The following is a 17,388-nucleotide window of genomic DNA, read 5'->3' as shown; positions in this document are numbered from 1 at the left end:
TAAAGCTGCTGAAGAAGTTTCTTAAATTACTCTCTTCTCTTGAATGTATTGAAATTGCTACATGGGTTCATGCTCCTGGCAAAGAAACCCAACATAGAAGTAAAAGAAGTTGCTATGGATGGAAATTCCTGCCGGCAATAGTGTTACTCCTTAGCTTATTAGATATCATATAAATTCATTTTCAGTGTGAAGCCTATTGAAATGTGTTTCTTTTTTGCATAGGTATGAAGTTCTGCAGTTCTGTTGGCTGCCTCCAGAAAAGAGACCAACAGCAGAAGAAGTGCATAGACTTTTAACTTACCTTCGCATGCAAAGCCAAAGGGATTCGGAGATTGATTTTGAACAGCAGTGGAATGCTCTTAAACCAAACACCTCAAACAGAGAAACAAATAATTCTGCGTTTCCAATCTTAGATCACTTCACAGGAGATAGACTTGGCCATGAGATGGAGGAAGTTCTTACTGTAACTGAAACTAGCCATGGTCTTAGCTTTGAATATATATGGGAGGCAGCTAAACATGATCATTTTGATGAATGTGGCCATGTGAATCCTGATGAAGCAATGACATACACAAGTATTTTCTTTCCAGTGGAGGTTTTTGAGCGATCACTTTCAGAGCAAGGGTCGGGAGCACAGAATGGAAGCGGTCAAGAAACATCACTTGCTGTCCCTGGGGTGTTACCTGTGTTTGATGCACACAAGCTTTCTGTTGGGAATGACTACTATATCCAGTTAGAGGAAAAAGGAAGTGGCTGCAGCATGAATTTTGATAACCAGTCAGCTGTACTAACTACAGAACTTGATCGTCAAGAAGCTGTACAAGATAAACATTCTCATTTCATGGTTCTCAGGGATCTTGGTATTGAAGAATCGAGCACTGATGGGGACTTTTTCCACTACAATACAGATCCTAAGGAGGAATTTTTGCCTGCTACTGGTAGTCCAGAAAGTCCTTTCCAGAATATCTTTAATGACATTGATAGGTCAGAAGAATTGACAAACAGAAAAATGCTTGGTTTTGCTGAAACAAATGATATTCCAAAAGACTTTAAACCAGCCATTTTAAAGTCAAACATAGATGCTAGAAAGGCAGTAGGCCTTTCTGAGAAGGAGCATTCTAGTCATGCTTCTGAAAATGAAGTGGTTCCCTTATGTGATAACATCTCTAACCAGTCTGACTTGGTAACTTTAGAAGAACTTTCTGATAACTTTTTATTTCTTCAAGAGAAAAACTTATTAACAGGGTTATTGTCTAACAAAACTGGCAGTGATTTGGGGCAAAAAACAGATGGTGTTCTAAAAACTATATTAGAAACCTCAAATAGAAACTCTGTAGAGCCTGAGCCTGTGCCGGTTGAAAATGCACAGGTCTTTTCTTTAATACATGAAGGTGTGAGAGCAGTGAAAGATGAAAATTTTAACCCAGTGATGAAGAGTAAAGATCCAAATTCTCAGTCTCACATTGCTGTAGAGCTGCAGGCATCCTCTAGTCCATCTGCAGCACATAAGTCATGTGACAAACATGCACATCTTCCTTATTTAAAGGATGAGGGAAAACTTTTAAATGTGGAAGTCAACAAAACTGTGTCCTGTAATGTCGATACTCTCTGTCAAGAGCAGCAATTCAATAATGCCAAAAATAATAATGTTGGAAACAGTCCATATTGCGTTGCTGTTGAAGCAAATGAGTGTGGTGCACCAATAACACAGGGAATGCTTTTTAACTCTGAAATAGCTTTTAGTAGAGAAAAATGTAGTGATCAGGAAGATGTGGAAAGAAACTTGCAAGATGAGTCTCCCATATTGAAAAAAGATGAATGTTTATTGGTAGAAAAACAAGAAACATCAAGTAATTTTGAGAACTGTAAGGATGTTCCAGAAGAGGTGACCTTAATTTCTGTGACTACTTCAGATTGTACAAGTCAGGATAGTGTTTTAGACAATAGCCTATCTCCTACACAAATGGCAGAACAAGTCTTAGAGACACCTGATTCTTTGGATTCTTTAGATGTAAATGAGGCTTTAGAATCTTTACAGGCTCAAAGTCCTCAGGAACTTCTGCCTCCTGATAAACCTGCTGACAGTGGCTACGAAACGGAGAACCTGGAATCTCCAGAATGGACTTCCCATGTCACTGTTGATGATGCTTCTAGTGTAGATACAGCTCTCTGTGCTGTCAGTGAGAGCAACGCCAGTGCTTTACCTTCTAATCCAGTCATAATTGTTTCAGAAGCAGCTGCTTGTTTAGACGCAGTGAACAGCAGTTTTGAAATAACCCCAAAGCTTTTCCTGGGTGGAAGTCAAAACTCGTATAGAGACTCTGCCTATTTCTCTGATAATGAGTCTGAGACAGATAAAAAACCAGAAGAGACTGTAAATCTGTCAAGAGAGACCATGTGTGGTGTTCCCTCAAACAGAGGAGAGAAGAGTAGCGAAGAGGATTACAGTGCTGAAGAGAGACAGCAAAAGCATCATGTAAGGAACTGCCAGGATACCAATAATCAAAGGGCAGAATTGGAACTAAATCATGACTTGGAGATGCAAGAGGTGGATGTGGGGATGCAGGGGTGTCCTGATGAGTGGGCTGAGGCAACTCTGAGTGCCCTGGAAATATCTATAGGAAGTAACCTAAGGGATGAAATAAAATTATCTGAGACTTCCTATAAAACAGTCTCTTGCGTTGGCACGAATACTTCAGAACTTCTTTCACATAGAGACCTAAAGTCTGTGCATAACATACACAGCCCTTTAGATCTAAGTAACAGTGAGAAGTCCTTCTATCACATCGAAGGACAAAAACTGAAAGAGCCAGATATTGAAGGAAAATACCTCGGCAAACTCAATGTTTCTGGAATGCTTGATTTAGAAGATGGTGATGATGCAGATGAGGAGGATGAAAACAGTGATTCTGAGGATGACATGAGGACTTTCCATATGCATAGTCTGAGTTCTGACAGTGAAGATGAAACTGTTCATCAAGTACCTGAGATACTTACTGACAAGGACGATGGAAAATATCTGAGAAGCTTGTTGAAACTTCCAAAACCTATAAATGAAAGGCAACATGAGCATTGGAAAAATGAGAAAAAGGCTGTAACGTTCTTTGATGATGTGACGGTCTATTTGTTTGATCAGGTATCCTTTTTTATTTATTTTTTTTTCCAATTACTTAGTAAAGTTTCTGTTGGCTTTTTTTTGAACAAGGTATGGTAGCCTAGCTTAATATGTGTGGACGTGTCTTTGCAAGATAGCTTGTTTTGGTAGGATTAGATCTTGTTTGATTCGGGTTATTTTTTTTTCATTATGTATAAAGAAAATAAACTTTTATTTGGCTAGGAGCAGATGTGTGCTGCTGCTAGGATAGCAGCACTGGTTTGAAGTGGAGTTTTGCTTTGGGCAGGGTTGGTTGCCAAATCCTGAATCTTCTTTGCTTTTGGAGCCTTGACTGCATGTGCTGAATGAAACTTGGTTTTTAGTGATGCCTTATGATGTCTATAAGGTGATTAATTTGAATGTGTAAAACCAGATTTGATTAATTTATTTGCCAGAATATTGTTGTAACTTTATAAAAGCAGTTTCTATTGAATGAGTTTGAGAACAAATGCCTTGACAAAAGAAGAGAAAAGAAAGAAAACCAAAAAACCCCAAACACTACACACACAAATCCACCCGAAACCAAATCACTACCTAACTGCATCTTGTGTTAGTTAGCATTATGGTAAATTTACCTTAAACTGTAATCAAAGATGAGAACAGTATTTAGATGACAATGCTATTTTTTATTAACCCAGTGTGATTCAAGTCAGTGAAATACTGATCTGCTTATAAAATTCAAGGTTGCCTTTGTTTCCCTATCTGCTTTATCAATTTTCAACTTCTGTAACTTGATACAGAGGGGATTGTATTTTAACATTATGGCAACTAAACTAGTACAGTGAGTTTAAAAGAACAGTTACATTGTCAAGCTCTGGAAGTGCTGCATATGATGATGCATATAAATATTAGAGATAATTGTGTATTGGAATAGAAAGCATAGGTGATATATTTGTGTTTAGGCAGTCTGTGGAATAGTAATCCTTTCTCAGAGTGGAAGGAAAAAGAATAGCTGTGTTCAAAAGGCTCTTAGCTGTTGCACTCTTTACTTGTTACAGTAACTGATAAAAAGTTGGCCACTTCAAATACTGGTCATACAAAGGCTTGTCTCTTTATTATGAAGCATAATTAAAGGGTAAAAAAAAATTAGCTTTATTAAATAGGAAAAAAATCCTACCTGTTTCAGGCTGATAGGAAGATGTTTTAGCTTTGTTCCTACAAATATGAAACATTTTATATCATAAATATTTTTAAATGGTTATTTCCTGCTTGCATTTTAGTGTAGATTTGATACAACTTTTTTTATAAACACAACTACGTGCATATGTTCAATCTGTAATTCAGAGGTTTTGTTGTGTGGTAATAAATTTAAGAGATTACAGACAATTTAATTCCACAGTAGATTTGATGATGGAGGTGAGCGAATATTTTTTTGAATGCTTGTATCTACAGACAATAGGTGTACACTGTGTGTACAAGAGAGTTAAAGTTGTTACTTTGTTTGCCTTAGGAAATGCCAACTCAGGAGCTAGGAAACCGCGCAGCAGACCTGAATGGTGAAGACTCTCACAGCACTCCTGTTCCATCTTCCAGTTTTAGTTACTTAAACAGATTTGCAAATTCGGAAAGCTCAACAGATGAAGAAGGTACTTGACTACAGTCATGCACAGCAGGGGCTGAGACAGTTTAATGCATATTTTTCAATGGAATGTAATTTAAGTTAAGCTATTTGTAAATTCAGTGTACCATACCAGTTTCAGGTTTACACTTGAGCTCGGCTCGTGTTACTAGTGGTCAAAATTCATGATGTAGTGCTGGTTGTTTATATACTGATGTGGCTACAGAGCATCTTGAGAGGCAACCAAACTGTGGGCAGCGAAGCTTTGTGACCCTGGGACTAGAACAGAAAAGCTACAAGTTTTGCTTTGGGTTAGTGCAGTCTTCCAGGGGCCCGCTTTTAAAACTGTATATAATTTACATTGCTGTAAATTGCCGCTTTTCTTCTTTGTTTTTTTTGCTAGGTGGTGGTTTTGAATGGGATGATGACTTCTCTTCTCCAGAGCCATCCTTTATATCGAAGGCAGCTAATAGTCTCATTAGTTCTAAACCACCTCTTCAGTCATCAAAATACTTCTCACCACCTCCCCCTTCCCGGACTCTTGACCAGAACTGGTCACATTCATCCCCATATTCCAGATTCTCCATCTCTCCTGCAAACATGGCAAGCTTTTCTCTTACGCATCTTACAGATTCGGATATAGAGCAAGGAGGTAAGTGGTTTAGTTATAATAATTGTTCTAAAGCTACAAATGAAAAACGTTATGCAAAGATATAAGTAATGGATATGACAAATTTTGCCCTACTTTAAATTATTTAGAAATGCATTTTTAAGACTATGAAAGTTATGCCTGGACTTAGAGTTCAGGTACAATGTAGCTTCCCATTTAGACTGAGATTATTTGCTTTCAAGTCTTTACAAACTTGCGTTTGGATATTCTACAGAACATTTACAGGAGAAGCTAACAATTTTTCTGTTCAAAAACTAGTGCTGTATTTATATAAATGCGGTGTAAGCAGTCTGAAGCACTTCCATATAGGTGGCACACTGTGGCAGTTGAATAATTGTCATTATTGCAGTGCCATAAGTCGCAGTCCTATTTTCATTGCACAGGATACTAGGAACACAGTGTTTCTGGCATTGCTATCCAAGCTTATTTTACAGTTCAGTTTCTTCTCATATTGCTTTTTGGACAGTGCATTCCTAACATTCCAGAATTGCAGCATGTTTTCTAGAGTTGCATGTAGGATAGTTTGTTAGGATTGCCAAACAATCTGTTCATAGCAATATTGAGTACTAGCAGTACTTGTTAACAGAAGCTTTCTTGTCTGTAACAAAAAGCTTTTTTAAACTTTGATACATTTTTGAGAATTAAGAGAAGCACAAATAAGCAGACATGAATCAGTTTAACGTATTATTAATCTTGGCAAAATGTTGCATTATTAAAAATAAATATTACTGATGGCTGAGCTTTGCTAATGGTCAAGATCTATAAAAATTTAATCGGTGTTTATATAAGGAGCTGTATTGTTCTTGTATTGTGCTTACTGATTAGATAATGTTTGCTGCTTAGTAACTCACAGATAAGAGAGATTATTTTGGAGATCCTACGTTGCCTTCTGTGTCCTAAGAAGTGACATTGAACTGTGCGATTTAAGCAGATGTCTATATATAAATGTACCAAATGTTTACAGTACTTGAAAGCTTTAGGGAAAGATTAACCAAAACTTGGAAGTGCAAAACAGCAGAATGCCAAGTTCTAGGAAGAGTCATATAAAGAAGTGAGGGTTGTACAAAATAGTCTCACTGTACCTTATCACCTTTCCTCTACTAATAGGAAGCAGCGAAGATGGAGAAAAAGATTAAATTAATTAAGACTTCTTTGGACTGCATACATAATACACACAGACTTTGTCAAACTTCTTTATCTAAACTCTGGACCCTCCTGGAGTGACACAGGTAATCAAGAAGTACCAAGAAATGAAAGTAAACACTGAAAGCAATGTTAAATCAGGACATTAATTTGAATGTGTATTTAACTTTGTAATGTATTTTTAAATCAGTGCAATTTTGCTTTTCATTGAAAGATGATTCTGCCGCTGTTTTCAAGTACTTGAAGTATTTTTCAGATGATAACTTAAGAAACAAGTAAAGCAATTACACTACGGTCTGGTTTATGTATGAGATTGTATAATATTCATTTTATATTTTTCCATGTAGTTCATTACCTATGGACATACCCCTGTTGTAGAACTGTGTATAGCTGTCCTGTGCAGCAGGTGGCTGTGTTGCTGAAGCTGTATGAACGATAGTTGATCAGTAGTGAGCCATATTTATTCAAAAAGATATCACTACGTACTACTTTGCTTATTACAATTGCACTATGGATTATTCTTCCTTTATTTCCTGATGATGTACAGAATCAAAATCTTAAATCTTTCAAGGAAAATAAGACAAGTTGAATTGGCCCAGTCATCCAGTTTAATTTGTCCTTTTTTTGTAGCCTTTGCTATGCACGGTACTTGTAAAACATACATGACTTCTGAGTGTTCTGCTAGACTTGCTGAAATCTTATATTCAGTACCATTTCTAAATGATAATGATTATAGATTGATTGTTAGTGTTCGTGTTTTATAGGAAACTGGAAAAGAATATATGATAACCTCTGAAATTTTTAGATGAAAGAGATAATGTCTCTTAATTCCTGGATATGATCCTACTGACTACTTAAACTGTAATAGCATCTGACTATATCGTAATTAAGGGCCTTCCAGTTTTTATTACAATTTCTGCCTTGAAGAGAGAAGAGGAAAAATTGGCTACACAAAACTGTGGAATTTATGAATCATAAAAAGACTAATTTCAATAGACTGGATGTGGGCACGGTTGGCCCTTTGGTTGTACATTCTGTGAATTTTGAAGCTCACTCTTTTGCTGACTGCAGACCGGGGCTGCAGTTCAAAGGCCTGTGGTAAATCTACCTCTCAGTGATGTTGTGACAATTAAGAATTAGACTAATGGTTAATGCCCAATTTTGTACCCTTTATAAGGCCAGGCCTATTTTAAGGTGTCTGCAAGGCTCCATGGTACAGCTTGAAATGCACCCTGACCCAAAGATGCGATTAGTTTGCTCTGAGGCTGTCCTTAGGGAAGGGAATATAATGTGGGAGTTTTTAAAGGATGAAACCAGCCAAATGCATGGTAGAGTGTGAAGGTTAAACTGCTTGGGGGAAAAAAAAAAAAAAACAACAACAAAACAACTTAATTACTAGTCCAAGGTGAGTTCAGTTGAGAAACAAATCCCTGACCTCTTGGAATGCCTTACACAGCTGTGGATCTGTAGGAAACATTGATGGGAACAGTTTACCTGTCTTTGTCTGTACGAAAATACGAAGTACTTTGTAATTTAGTGGCTGTTTTGGCAGGGCTTCAGTGTTAGGGTGGTCCAAGTTCAGATCCAGTCACTGGAGCATTTCCATCATGTGAAGTATGCGAGGACTGGATAATTTCAGATGTGTAAAGTTTGGGTTTGTGTACCTCTATATGTATTTTTATTTTTAAATATGGTTAAAATGACAGGAATATGTTAATTGCTTTTTTCCCAGTGTTATTTAGCCCTTAACCAGAATGGTTCTTGTACAGATCAAAAGGGAATGATTTTAGTTAGAACGTTAAAAGTTGCCAGTGAGATATCCTCTTCTGACAAGGTGCTCAGGCTCCAAGTTAGTCAGAGCTGTTCTTCAGCATGAAGTGAGGAACTACAATTCTCATGGACTTTTCCCAAAACATGATTTCAGAGGCAAAGCCAAGTAGTTGTTAATACAGGCTTACAGCATGTACTGTAGAGGGCTTAAGGAAGCTGTGTGCCATCTCAGTATTTAAAAATATAGGTAATAGATTTTGTACACAAACTACTGCTTAGAAATTCCATAATTTCAACATTAAGCTCCTTGATACAGCTAGATTAAGGTATCTCACCTTTCTTCTGTAATTCTCACCATAGTAAAAATGAAACTCCATAATGGTCTGCAAAGAATGAGTGGGCTTCTCTGCCTCACTGGTGAAAAATCAGCTGTCAGACTTGGAGTTCAGCATTAACTTTGAATCATTTGATTTAAAATATAGTCCAAGGTGTAAATAAAAGCTTGTACTCCAGAATGTTACGATTTGGTTGTGCATTTTATTTTTTCTAATTCTGAAAAAAATTGGATGTTTATCTTGTACATCATGAATTTTCCTTTGCTTGAAGGAAATCTAAGATTTTTATTCTTTACTCAGAACTAAAGAAAATCTTACACAGAAAGTAAAAGTTTACTCCTTAAATGGACTCATTGCTAATGAATTGCCAAAGGAGCATTTTTTCCAAAACGAGCTGCGATGTGTATCATATTAAGCAAGGTAATGTCCTTTTTAGCTGTAAGATGAAGATGAGTATTTAAAGTTGACTCACCTCGTTTAAACAATGAATTTGAGTTTCGTTAATCCACTAGGCTGGATTGCAGTGATGTAAAGTGTCTCTTTTGGAAAAACTTCTAGTTAAAAATCTGATCAACTACTAGCAATATTTAAATATCTGCCTAGCAGTCAATGGCACAGTGAAGATGAATTGGTAATTATGTTACATATAATTAGGGGATTTGTCACAAATCATTCATTGAACTGTTTGTATTGCACTAGTTACTGAAGCATGGTTTCAGTTTTAGAAGTACATGTATCTATTTTCAATGGTTTATTATGAGGACTGGTTACATTATAATTCCTTGTCTAGTAGGATACCCTGGTTATTTGAGTAATGAAGGCATTGTCTCAATTTGGCTACTAAAGTTGTTTAAAAGATCTGATATTTCCCACCTGAGGAAGTTTGTTTAAAAATGAGGATCAGTAGTGAGAAGCCAACGGAGCGAGAAGTGTCCAGTTTTAATAAGAACACCTGTACTCTTCCAAATTCTCACGCTGCAGAGATGTTGCGTGTGTAACCGCATTTATGGAAACTGCCATTTTCATGGAAATGAGCAGATTCAACATGTTTTCATATCCTTGTTGATGCACTAATGAAAGCCATTTAAGCCTCATTCTTTTTATCAGTATTTTTAGCAGATTTTTATGTAATACTCAAGTCTTTTTCATGAGGAAGCTGGTTGGTAGAAAGACCTTTTTTTGTGGTTAAGCACTATGCTAAAATGTCAGCATTGTCAGGTGTTAGCGACATGGCTATTTTTGTTGGAGTTGGTGAAAGGTGGAATCCGAGTACATTAGCCTTATAAGAAATAGCCTTAAATAAGAATGGAGTATACAAAATTACTTCAGCTTTAAGTAATACAGAAATATCCTTGTATGTCAATGGTTCTGGACTGGAAAAAATCTAGAGGAGAGACAAATGTCATATAAACTTATTGAAAATACGTATTTGTAATACCAGCAGCCTGTTTTTTCAGAAACTTGAATATGACTTACGGTTAGTTTTGTTTATGAAATTGTTTGAACTTGCACAGATGTAGGTGTAACTTAAATGATAAATGGTACTGATGTGTGTGTATATATAATGTTTAATTCTATTTGTAAATGAGAAACTATGTAACAAAATCATAGGTATGAGGTTTTCCTATTGTAATTTAATACAGGTATGAGGTTTATGGCAATATATCATAGTTAATGAAATTTCAGGTCAAAATGTCTTTAAATTGTGTACATTTTTAAATTGTAATTTCTACTGTATATTGATTATCATGCATAGTGTGATTCAAAAAACTGCTTGTAATTTAAAAATATTTAATATTAAAAATAAAATACAGTTATATATTTATAATCTCTTTGTCAGTTTGTTCATTCTTCAACTGATGCCAGCAGTGGATCAGGTCCATGGTATAGATGTATTTGCTAGTGTTGAGAGGTTGAGAAAGTACCAAAAACTCAAAGCTGCAGTCCCAGCAGATGAGTCTACACTAAATAGTGTAGTTGCCTCTTAATTTCTTTTAATATTGCCCTAGTGTGAACTTCAGGTAATGTGTATGCACAGTCAGTAGGGAAGCAATGCCTGAAATACAGACAGTGTAATTCTAAAAACTGAACAGTGTTTTTAATCATAGAATAAAGTATCTGTAAGAAGAATGGAGATGCCCAAATTTCTAAGTACTCTTCAGAAAAACAGATGAATTGTGCTTTCCTCATTATTTGTTGAATTTATTTATAGAAGATGATTTCATTGTTTTGGTTTTTTTTTCTAACTGAAGTGCATGTGCTGAATGGACCCAAGATCAGCAGGTGAGTGTAGTACCTGTGTGTATGAAGCCAGTGGGGCACTCTGGGCAGCAGGACAGGAGTGTTGGTTTGTTCCTCTCAGCCTGTTAATGGTTCAGGTTGTGGTAACACATTGCAGTGGTGTCAGAAGTCAGTGGAGGCTGTTGTGGAAGCCTTCACATCACATCACAGCTGTTCTGAGTCCTGGGAGCTGTTGAGACCTGGAAAGGAGAAACTTATATCAAGATGACCTAACTTTGTTAGGTAAAATGTAACTAACTACTGGGCTGGAATTTGACCGAGACAGTGGTCATTACTGAGAACAGATGTGAAAGGTTCCATGACACTAAATCAGTTGTCTTTTATAGAAACTGATATCAAAGAATTGGAGCACTTGCTGCCTTTATCATGATCAGTCTTCATGCAGGGGATGGCAAGGCTTTGTCTGTGGGCCTCTGTCACACAGGTGCAGTGGTGACTCGCACAGCCCTTCGCAGAACAGCTGAGACGGACGTTTTTTCTCCACCTGAGGACACTGCACCTGCTGAAGTGCTCGGCTGTAGTAGCACTGGCCTGCCTGGCTCTGCTTCCTTCACTGTGGTGGCAGCACCCCGATTGCCCTGCTGCTGTGGTACTGGCCGAGTGCTCCCTCCCTGCCAGGGGTCACCGAGGGCCCAGTGGCCATCCCAGCAGCCCCGTGCTGACTGCAGTCCCCAGGCACCGTCCCCCGCCGCGGGGAAAGAGCGGCACGGCTGGAGCGGGGTCGTGCCTGACTCCCTGCCAGGCTCTGGCGCTCGGCTGCGTCGCGGGGCTGCCCCGTTCCCTCGCAGCTGGCACCTGAGGCGGGGAGCACCCGTCCGCCGGGACCGCCCCCTCCGCTAAAGCGACGTGTCGCGGCGGGCAGCGATGCCAGCCCGGCTCCCTGCGCGGCTTTCCTCGGGTTCCCTCAGCTCCTGCTGACAGAGCCTGGCCCAGTCCTAACGCCCCCACTGCCCCTGCGGCTCCTGCATTCCCACCCGTCTCCCTGAGCCCGCGGCACTAGGCTCCTTGTCCCGGGCAGCAGCCCCGGTAAGTTCAGGGTGGAAAAGCTGTTGGCATCCACCTGCTGTCTCTCTTCGGTTTCTCTTGACCGCTCCAGTCTGTTGCTGATCCCCTCTCGGTCTCCATTCCCTACTTGCACATCCTTGCTGTCTCTCCGACTGCGCTGGCAGCCTGGCTGTGGCTCCATGAGGTGGTTTCTCAGGACTGCAGCAGCATGCAGCAGTCCAAAAACAAACCCTCACCAGCAACGCACCCTCTTATACCAGGTCATCCCATTTGCTTTCCCCTAGCCTGCAGTTTTAAAGACTACTTTGCTTCCACAGTTTTGCTGAAGCTTCCTTTCTCTTGGACTTCTCTGCTGGCTGCCTCCACAAACCTCCGCTTCACCAAGTCCTCTGGGTTGTTTCCCCCTTTTGAACAGCAGCTGCTCAACTCTCTGCTCTCCCCAACAGCGCTTTTTGTGCCAGAGGTGGGAAGTTGACTGGTCTGCCTTGTTGCCACCTTTACTTTTCTGTTCTGCAGTTATGCAGTTTCTTGCTAAGCCCAAAACAAACTCAGTGCTTGGCTTTAGTCCAGTTTTCTTGCTTAATATACTTGTGTGTCTCATTTCCTCTGGGCTCTCCCAGCACAAGTTCTCTGGTGCTGTCTTTCTCTGTGTTGGTCACTTGGGTGCTGGCCTAAACAAATTGCTTGGTGAGTTCCTGTCCTTTCTGGAAAATTTGCTTCCTCTGGTAGTAAGGAACCTGGGGATGATCAGATGCCCTCTCAGGCAGAGAACTGAATCCCTGTGAATACTGAGCAGCTGAGTATGTCTCTGGAGAAAAGAGAGAGAAAGGGGTACGCACTGCAGTGCACCTGGGAACTGCTCACCACCTGTTCCAGCTAAGGCTGATGTCCTGTACTAGCACAGTCAAGCAGCTGCAGCTTGTTCATTCAGGGTTTTAAGCTGACTCACCAACTCTCTTAACTGCTCCTACATAATGGCATCAGCAAAAATGTACATATTTTTTCAGACCAAACCTCTCTGTGACTACATGGACTGGAAGAGAGTGGAAGGAAGCATTTTGGAAATGGCAACATTGATGACTGGTGTTAAGGGCAGGGCTGCTGAGAGGCTGCTATTCTCTGACATAGTGTTGGCATGGAATCTGAGCTGGGGGAGGGTAAAATTTCAGTGCTGTCATCTGCCTTGCTAAACATATGAGTAAGGAACACTGGGGTGTCATTTTGGACAATCTAGAGAATAAGTACTGCTCCTGTTGAACTGGGGCAGAAACTGCAATTAATCTCCACCATTATGTGGTTGTTGTTGGAAGAGGGAAGTGCGGTTTTGTGTCTATATGGTGGAGCCCAGCCCAAGGTGCAGAGATTCTGTGGGTGAAAACAGGTTGCTAGATGGGAGTTTCCGAGCTGCTGTATGAGTTCATGTACCATGTTTCCCTCTAGTGGACTGCTTGTAAATACAGCCAAACCCTATTCCTGCAAAAATCAATTACCTAGAGTTCGAGGAGAATTTACTTTCTGGCTAAGAGCCTGAGGGTTATATACCCCACACCTAAGCCTTCATACATACAATGAGCCGGTGTAGGGGGTTATTATTACTTGTGGTAAACAGAGCTGGCAGAAAACAAAAGCATGTGAGTTCAAAACACAGAGGCAATGTCTCATTAAACCTAATTGGCCATTGTAATGCTGCTATTCTTTTGCTCTTCCCACAGGACCAGCTTGGAGACCATTTTCTTATGTGCAATAAGGGGAGAAATCTCTCCAGTTCAGGGCCTATTTATAAGAAATCAGAGAGCTGTCTGTTCTCACTTGGCTTCTTGTAGGTGAGGACAACAGCAGGTGACTCACTGCATCTTTGTTCCAGTGGTTCCATTCACTTGGCCTCTGCTGCATCTGTAACATCTTCCTTGCAGATGAAGGAGGCTCTGTTGTTCTCTAAAAATGGATTTTCTCCTCTGTTCATCTGCACAGGTCATCCTGACTACCAACATTCACAGCTTCTAAACAGAACGTGACTAAATTGAGAACCGATGACAGTTTTCCAGTAGTGAACAAGTAAACAAACATCAAACCAACCTGCGTCAGATCATTTGTGCAGCAAATGTGAACATTAAACTGTGCAACATTAAAGATACTGGTGTCATGTTTTTACAGCACATGGATGCTTAATACCAATACAGCTACCAAACCATGAAGACTAAAACCAAAGGAAAGAAGCAAAGGCGTACTGTTGACAAAGAAGCATTTTCTGAGGAGTCAGCTGTGAGAAAAAAAGAACTGGTGAAATGTTTGCGACGCAAAGAAAGGAGAAGTGGGGGAAACAAGGACAGTAGCAAGATCACTACAGCCAGAGCCAAGCATTCTTGGAGCAATAAGGACAGGCGCTTAAGGAGACTGGAAAGCAATGAGCGGGAGAGGCAGAGAATGCACAAGCTCAACAGTGCATTTCAGGCTTTGCGGGAGGTGATACCTCATGTGAGAGCTGAGAATAAACTTTCCAAAATAGAGACTCTTACACTGGCGAAAAATTACATTAAATCCTTGACCTCCATTATACTCAATATGTCCAATGGACACTTTCCAGCAGCAGAAGGCATGGGGGCTGCCTGGGGGTCCAAAGTGTACCAGCACCATCAACAGCAATGTGGGGACGGCGATCATGAGGAACATCTACAGAAATAATCCACAGGTTCACAGCTTTAGCCAAAACACTTACAGTCAGCAGCTACCGTCATTCTTTGCTTTTCTTGCATGATAACATGTCAGTACACAGAGGATTTGAGATTACTTTTTGCCTCCAGCTATCCCCTATTTTTTCTTAAAAAGGCAAACAGGTAACACTGTTTCCACAGCATCCAGCCTTATGGAGTTTTTCTTTAGTGTGCGCCTGGGTGCCATTGTAATACAAATAAGGGACAAATGTCTTATTTTTACTAAAACTATGATTAAAATGCTCAAGCGTAATGATAAGTTAGACAACAATATCTAATTATAAATTATTTGCTAATGAAGATCATGTGATCAGGATTTTTTTCTGTGTTAGTGCTGCATTCTGGTGCTATAAAACATAAATGCAGCAGCTCTTCAAAAGAGGAAAATAAGCTTCACCCCCATCTTACTATAAAAAGTTCTGTGTCACTAAGGAGCCCTCATTTCCACTTGTATAACAAGCTGAGGTGCCCCCAGCTGGAACTGTATTTCAGCCCCTCCTACCAAGATTCCAGAAGTCCTATGCTGACAGGACAGCTGTGGCTCTGTGGTGTGGACAAAGGCAGAATCCGGCATCTCGTGCACTGGAGAGGATTGATAACAGTATGTGACATGGTCCTTCTCTCTGTAAAGCAGGGCTGTCCAAGGAGAAATGTCGGCTGGGGATTTATCAGATCCATCACCGGAGGTTTACACTACAGAGCGTAGTTTTTAACATGCTATTTGTTTTGCTCCAGCAGGACTGATAGCATGGCAGTTTCATTCGGACTAAAATGTCACAATTCCCGGACAGACCGGTAAGGGATGTGAGTTACTTTTCTCCACGATAGCGATCTACAGTTATGAGGGAGAATAATGTAGTATTTCTTATGTATGTGTAGTTACCTTACTGCAGAAATTATTTGGATCCTGCCTCAAGCTGTGATTTTCTGAGTTTCCAAACTGTTCTCTGCTGCAATAGCCCAACAAGTGTTCAATCATTTAAGTATTATTTACTCAGCTTGCCATAACCGTGCTATCTTACTTCAAGCGCAGGGAAGCTGTGGCTGCCCCATCCCTGGAGGGGTTCCAGGCCAGGTTGGATCGGCCTTGGAGCCCCTGATGCAGTGGGAGGTGTCCCTGCCCGTGGCAGGGGGTGGGACTGGATGGGCTTTAAGGTCCCTTCCAACCCAAACCACCCTACGATTGTATGATTTTTCTTTCAGTTGTCCTACTCGGTACCTCTTCAGGCCCGAGCACGGCGATGCCCGCTGGGCTGGGTGTCAAAACGCGTCCCTCAGACCCGTCACTCTGTGTCCCCCGCTCCACGGGCGGGCTTCAGCTTGCAGTTTCTGCTCTCTGCAGGTCGTGGCCCCGCTGGGAATCCCCGCCGAGAGGATCCGGGTCCCGGTACGGCCGGGGTCTCCCCGGGAAGGGCCGTGCCCGCTCACCGGGGCCACGGCACCAGGAGAGCTCAGTGGGTCCCGCTCTGAGGCGGCAGCGAGCGGGAAGCGTTTTGGCGGGCTCGTGCTCTCGCGAGAGCTGAGCGCGAGACGCGTTTTGGCGGGCTCGTGTTCTCGTGAGCTGAGGGGGCGGGGCCCGAGGAGGGGGTGTGGCCGCTCGGGGGCAGTGAGGGAGAGAAGGAGGGCTGGCAGCGGGGTGGGCGGGATCCTCCGCACTTGGCGGGCAGGCCGTGAAGAGCCCCTCAATAGTCAGTGCCGATTTGATTATTAAGGTGTTCCTCAATGCGACACGCATTGAATGAAAAACATTTGAATTGAAGAATGGTGCCTGATGTGCGTGCCATTCCAGGGCCATTCACCAAGGCTGTATGCAGTCAAACATGCACAGCCACCACTTTTCCTGGAACAGGGGTGCCTGTTACAATCATACACTGACATAAGTATTGCTCTGCCCTCCGGGGATCTCTGGATGAAGGCTGTAGGTCTTCCTCACAAGCGTTCAGCTCCCCTTGCACGTGCTGTGAGAGCCCTTGGGCACCTCTTCAAGGCTGCATCTGGTCCTTAGCCCTTTTTTTCTGTTATCATTCGCTAATCCTTGTTATCTGGCTTAATTATGTGAGAATTAATTGGTAAGTTTTGCTGCAGCTGGTTTGTATGTTTAATTATCTTGTCATATATAATCTGCCTTGTATGAAGAGATAATATGCAATCTCCAGACACGGATAAATAACCTGAAAGAATAAACACTCTCTTAGAGTTGCAAGAATGTATTGATATGCTTAGTTGTCTTGTATGATGCAGCTGTTTTAGGTCAAGAGATCACCTGAATGAAGTCTGCACACATGGCTGGATAACCTAAAAAAAATTCTTTAAAGTCTTACACAGTTCTTAGTCTAAAACTAATCTCCCCACTGCTTCTGTAAGCTGGGATGCCTTTTCAGAAGGGCATTCAATTCAACGCTGAATTGTAAAATAAAAATATTACTGCCTTTGCTTTGAGGACTTTGTCCTTTTCAATATTTTACCAGTGAATAAATGTTTCTTACAATTACATACAGTCACATTCTTTCACATTCTTTCTAACTGCAGCCTTGTTAAGTCCTTAGTTTAACCGTAAGTATCCAGGCACAGGCAAGCTCAAAGTTATTTTTCATATACTTCAAGCTAATTTTAGTACTAAAATCCTCAAACCTATACATAATATTCAAATACATAATAGGTTAGCAACTTATAACAAATAATTTCTTCCTTCAGAAGCACTGAGAGATGGGCTGGGGAGGACTTAGAGCAACCTGAGTGCA

At 40.8% G+C, this 17,388-nt stretch overlaps 2 protein-coding genes and 1 long non-coding RNA gene across 4 annotated transcripts in view; 2 read left to right on the top strand and 1 right to left on the bottom strand.

Moving 5' to 3' along the window:
• LMTK2 (lemur tyrosine kinase 2) overlaps window positions 1–8,737 on the top strand; it is a 38,184-nt gene extending 29,447 nt beyond the window's left edge. Inside the window, exons 11-14 of the mRNA XM_054080572.1 lie at window positions 223–3,136; window positions 4,605–4,740; window positions 5,116–5,364; window positions 6,490–8,737. Coding sequence (XP_053936547.1) covers window positions 223–3,136; window positions 4,605–4,740; window positions 5,116–5,364; window positions 6,490–6,518 — 3,328 coding nt within the window. The 3' untranslated portion in view covers window positions 6,519–8,737. The remainder of the gene's footprint in view (window positions 1–222; window positions 3,137–4,604; window positions 4,741–5,115; window positions 5,365–6,489) is intronic.
• A 139-nt stretch (window positions 8,738–8,876) lies between these two features.
• Window positions 8,877–16,207, bottom strand: LOC128853712 (uncharacterized). The gene is made up of 2 exons (XR_008452419.1): window positions 15,867–16,207; window positions 8,877–11,110 (listed from the first exon to the last, which is right to left on the bottom strand). It is a non-coding gene; the product is annotated as an uncharacterized LOC128853712 (long non-coding RNA).
• Window positions 11,764–15,883, top strand: BHLHA15 (basic helix-loop-helix family member a15). 2 transcript variants are annotated; one of them, XM_054080580.1, is made up of 2 exons: window positions 11,764–11,957; window positions 14,091–15,883. In XM_054080580.1, exon 2 carries the CDS (start codon window positions 14,127–14,129, stop codon window positions 14,616–14,618), a length of 492 nt encoding a protein of 163 aa, XP_053936555.1. In that variant the 5' UTR covers window positions 11,764–11,957; window positions 14,091–14,126; the 3' UTR covers window positions 14,619–15,883. The 2 variants fall into 2 exon arrangements, with proteins under 2 accessions (XP_053936555.1, XP_053936554.1); XM_054080579.1 differs by having other exon boundaries at window positions 11,767–11,957; window positions 13,908–15,883.
• Window positions 16,208–17,388: the final 1,181 nt, after the last annotated feature.

This window comes from Cuculus canorus, chromosome 15 (assembly GCF_017976375.1).
Source record: "Cuculus canorus isolate bCucCan1 chromosome 15, bCucCan1.pri, whole genome shotgun sequence".
In the NCBI taxonomy this organism is placed as follows: domain Eukaryota; kingdom Metazoa; phylum Chordata; class Aves; order Cuculiformes; family Cuculidae; genus Cuculus; species Cuculus canorus.
Note: the sequence above shows the minus strand (reverse complement) of the source record. Positions and strands in the feature narration are given on the sequence as shown.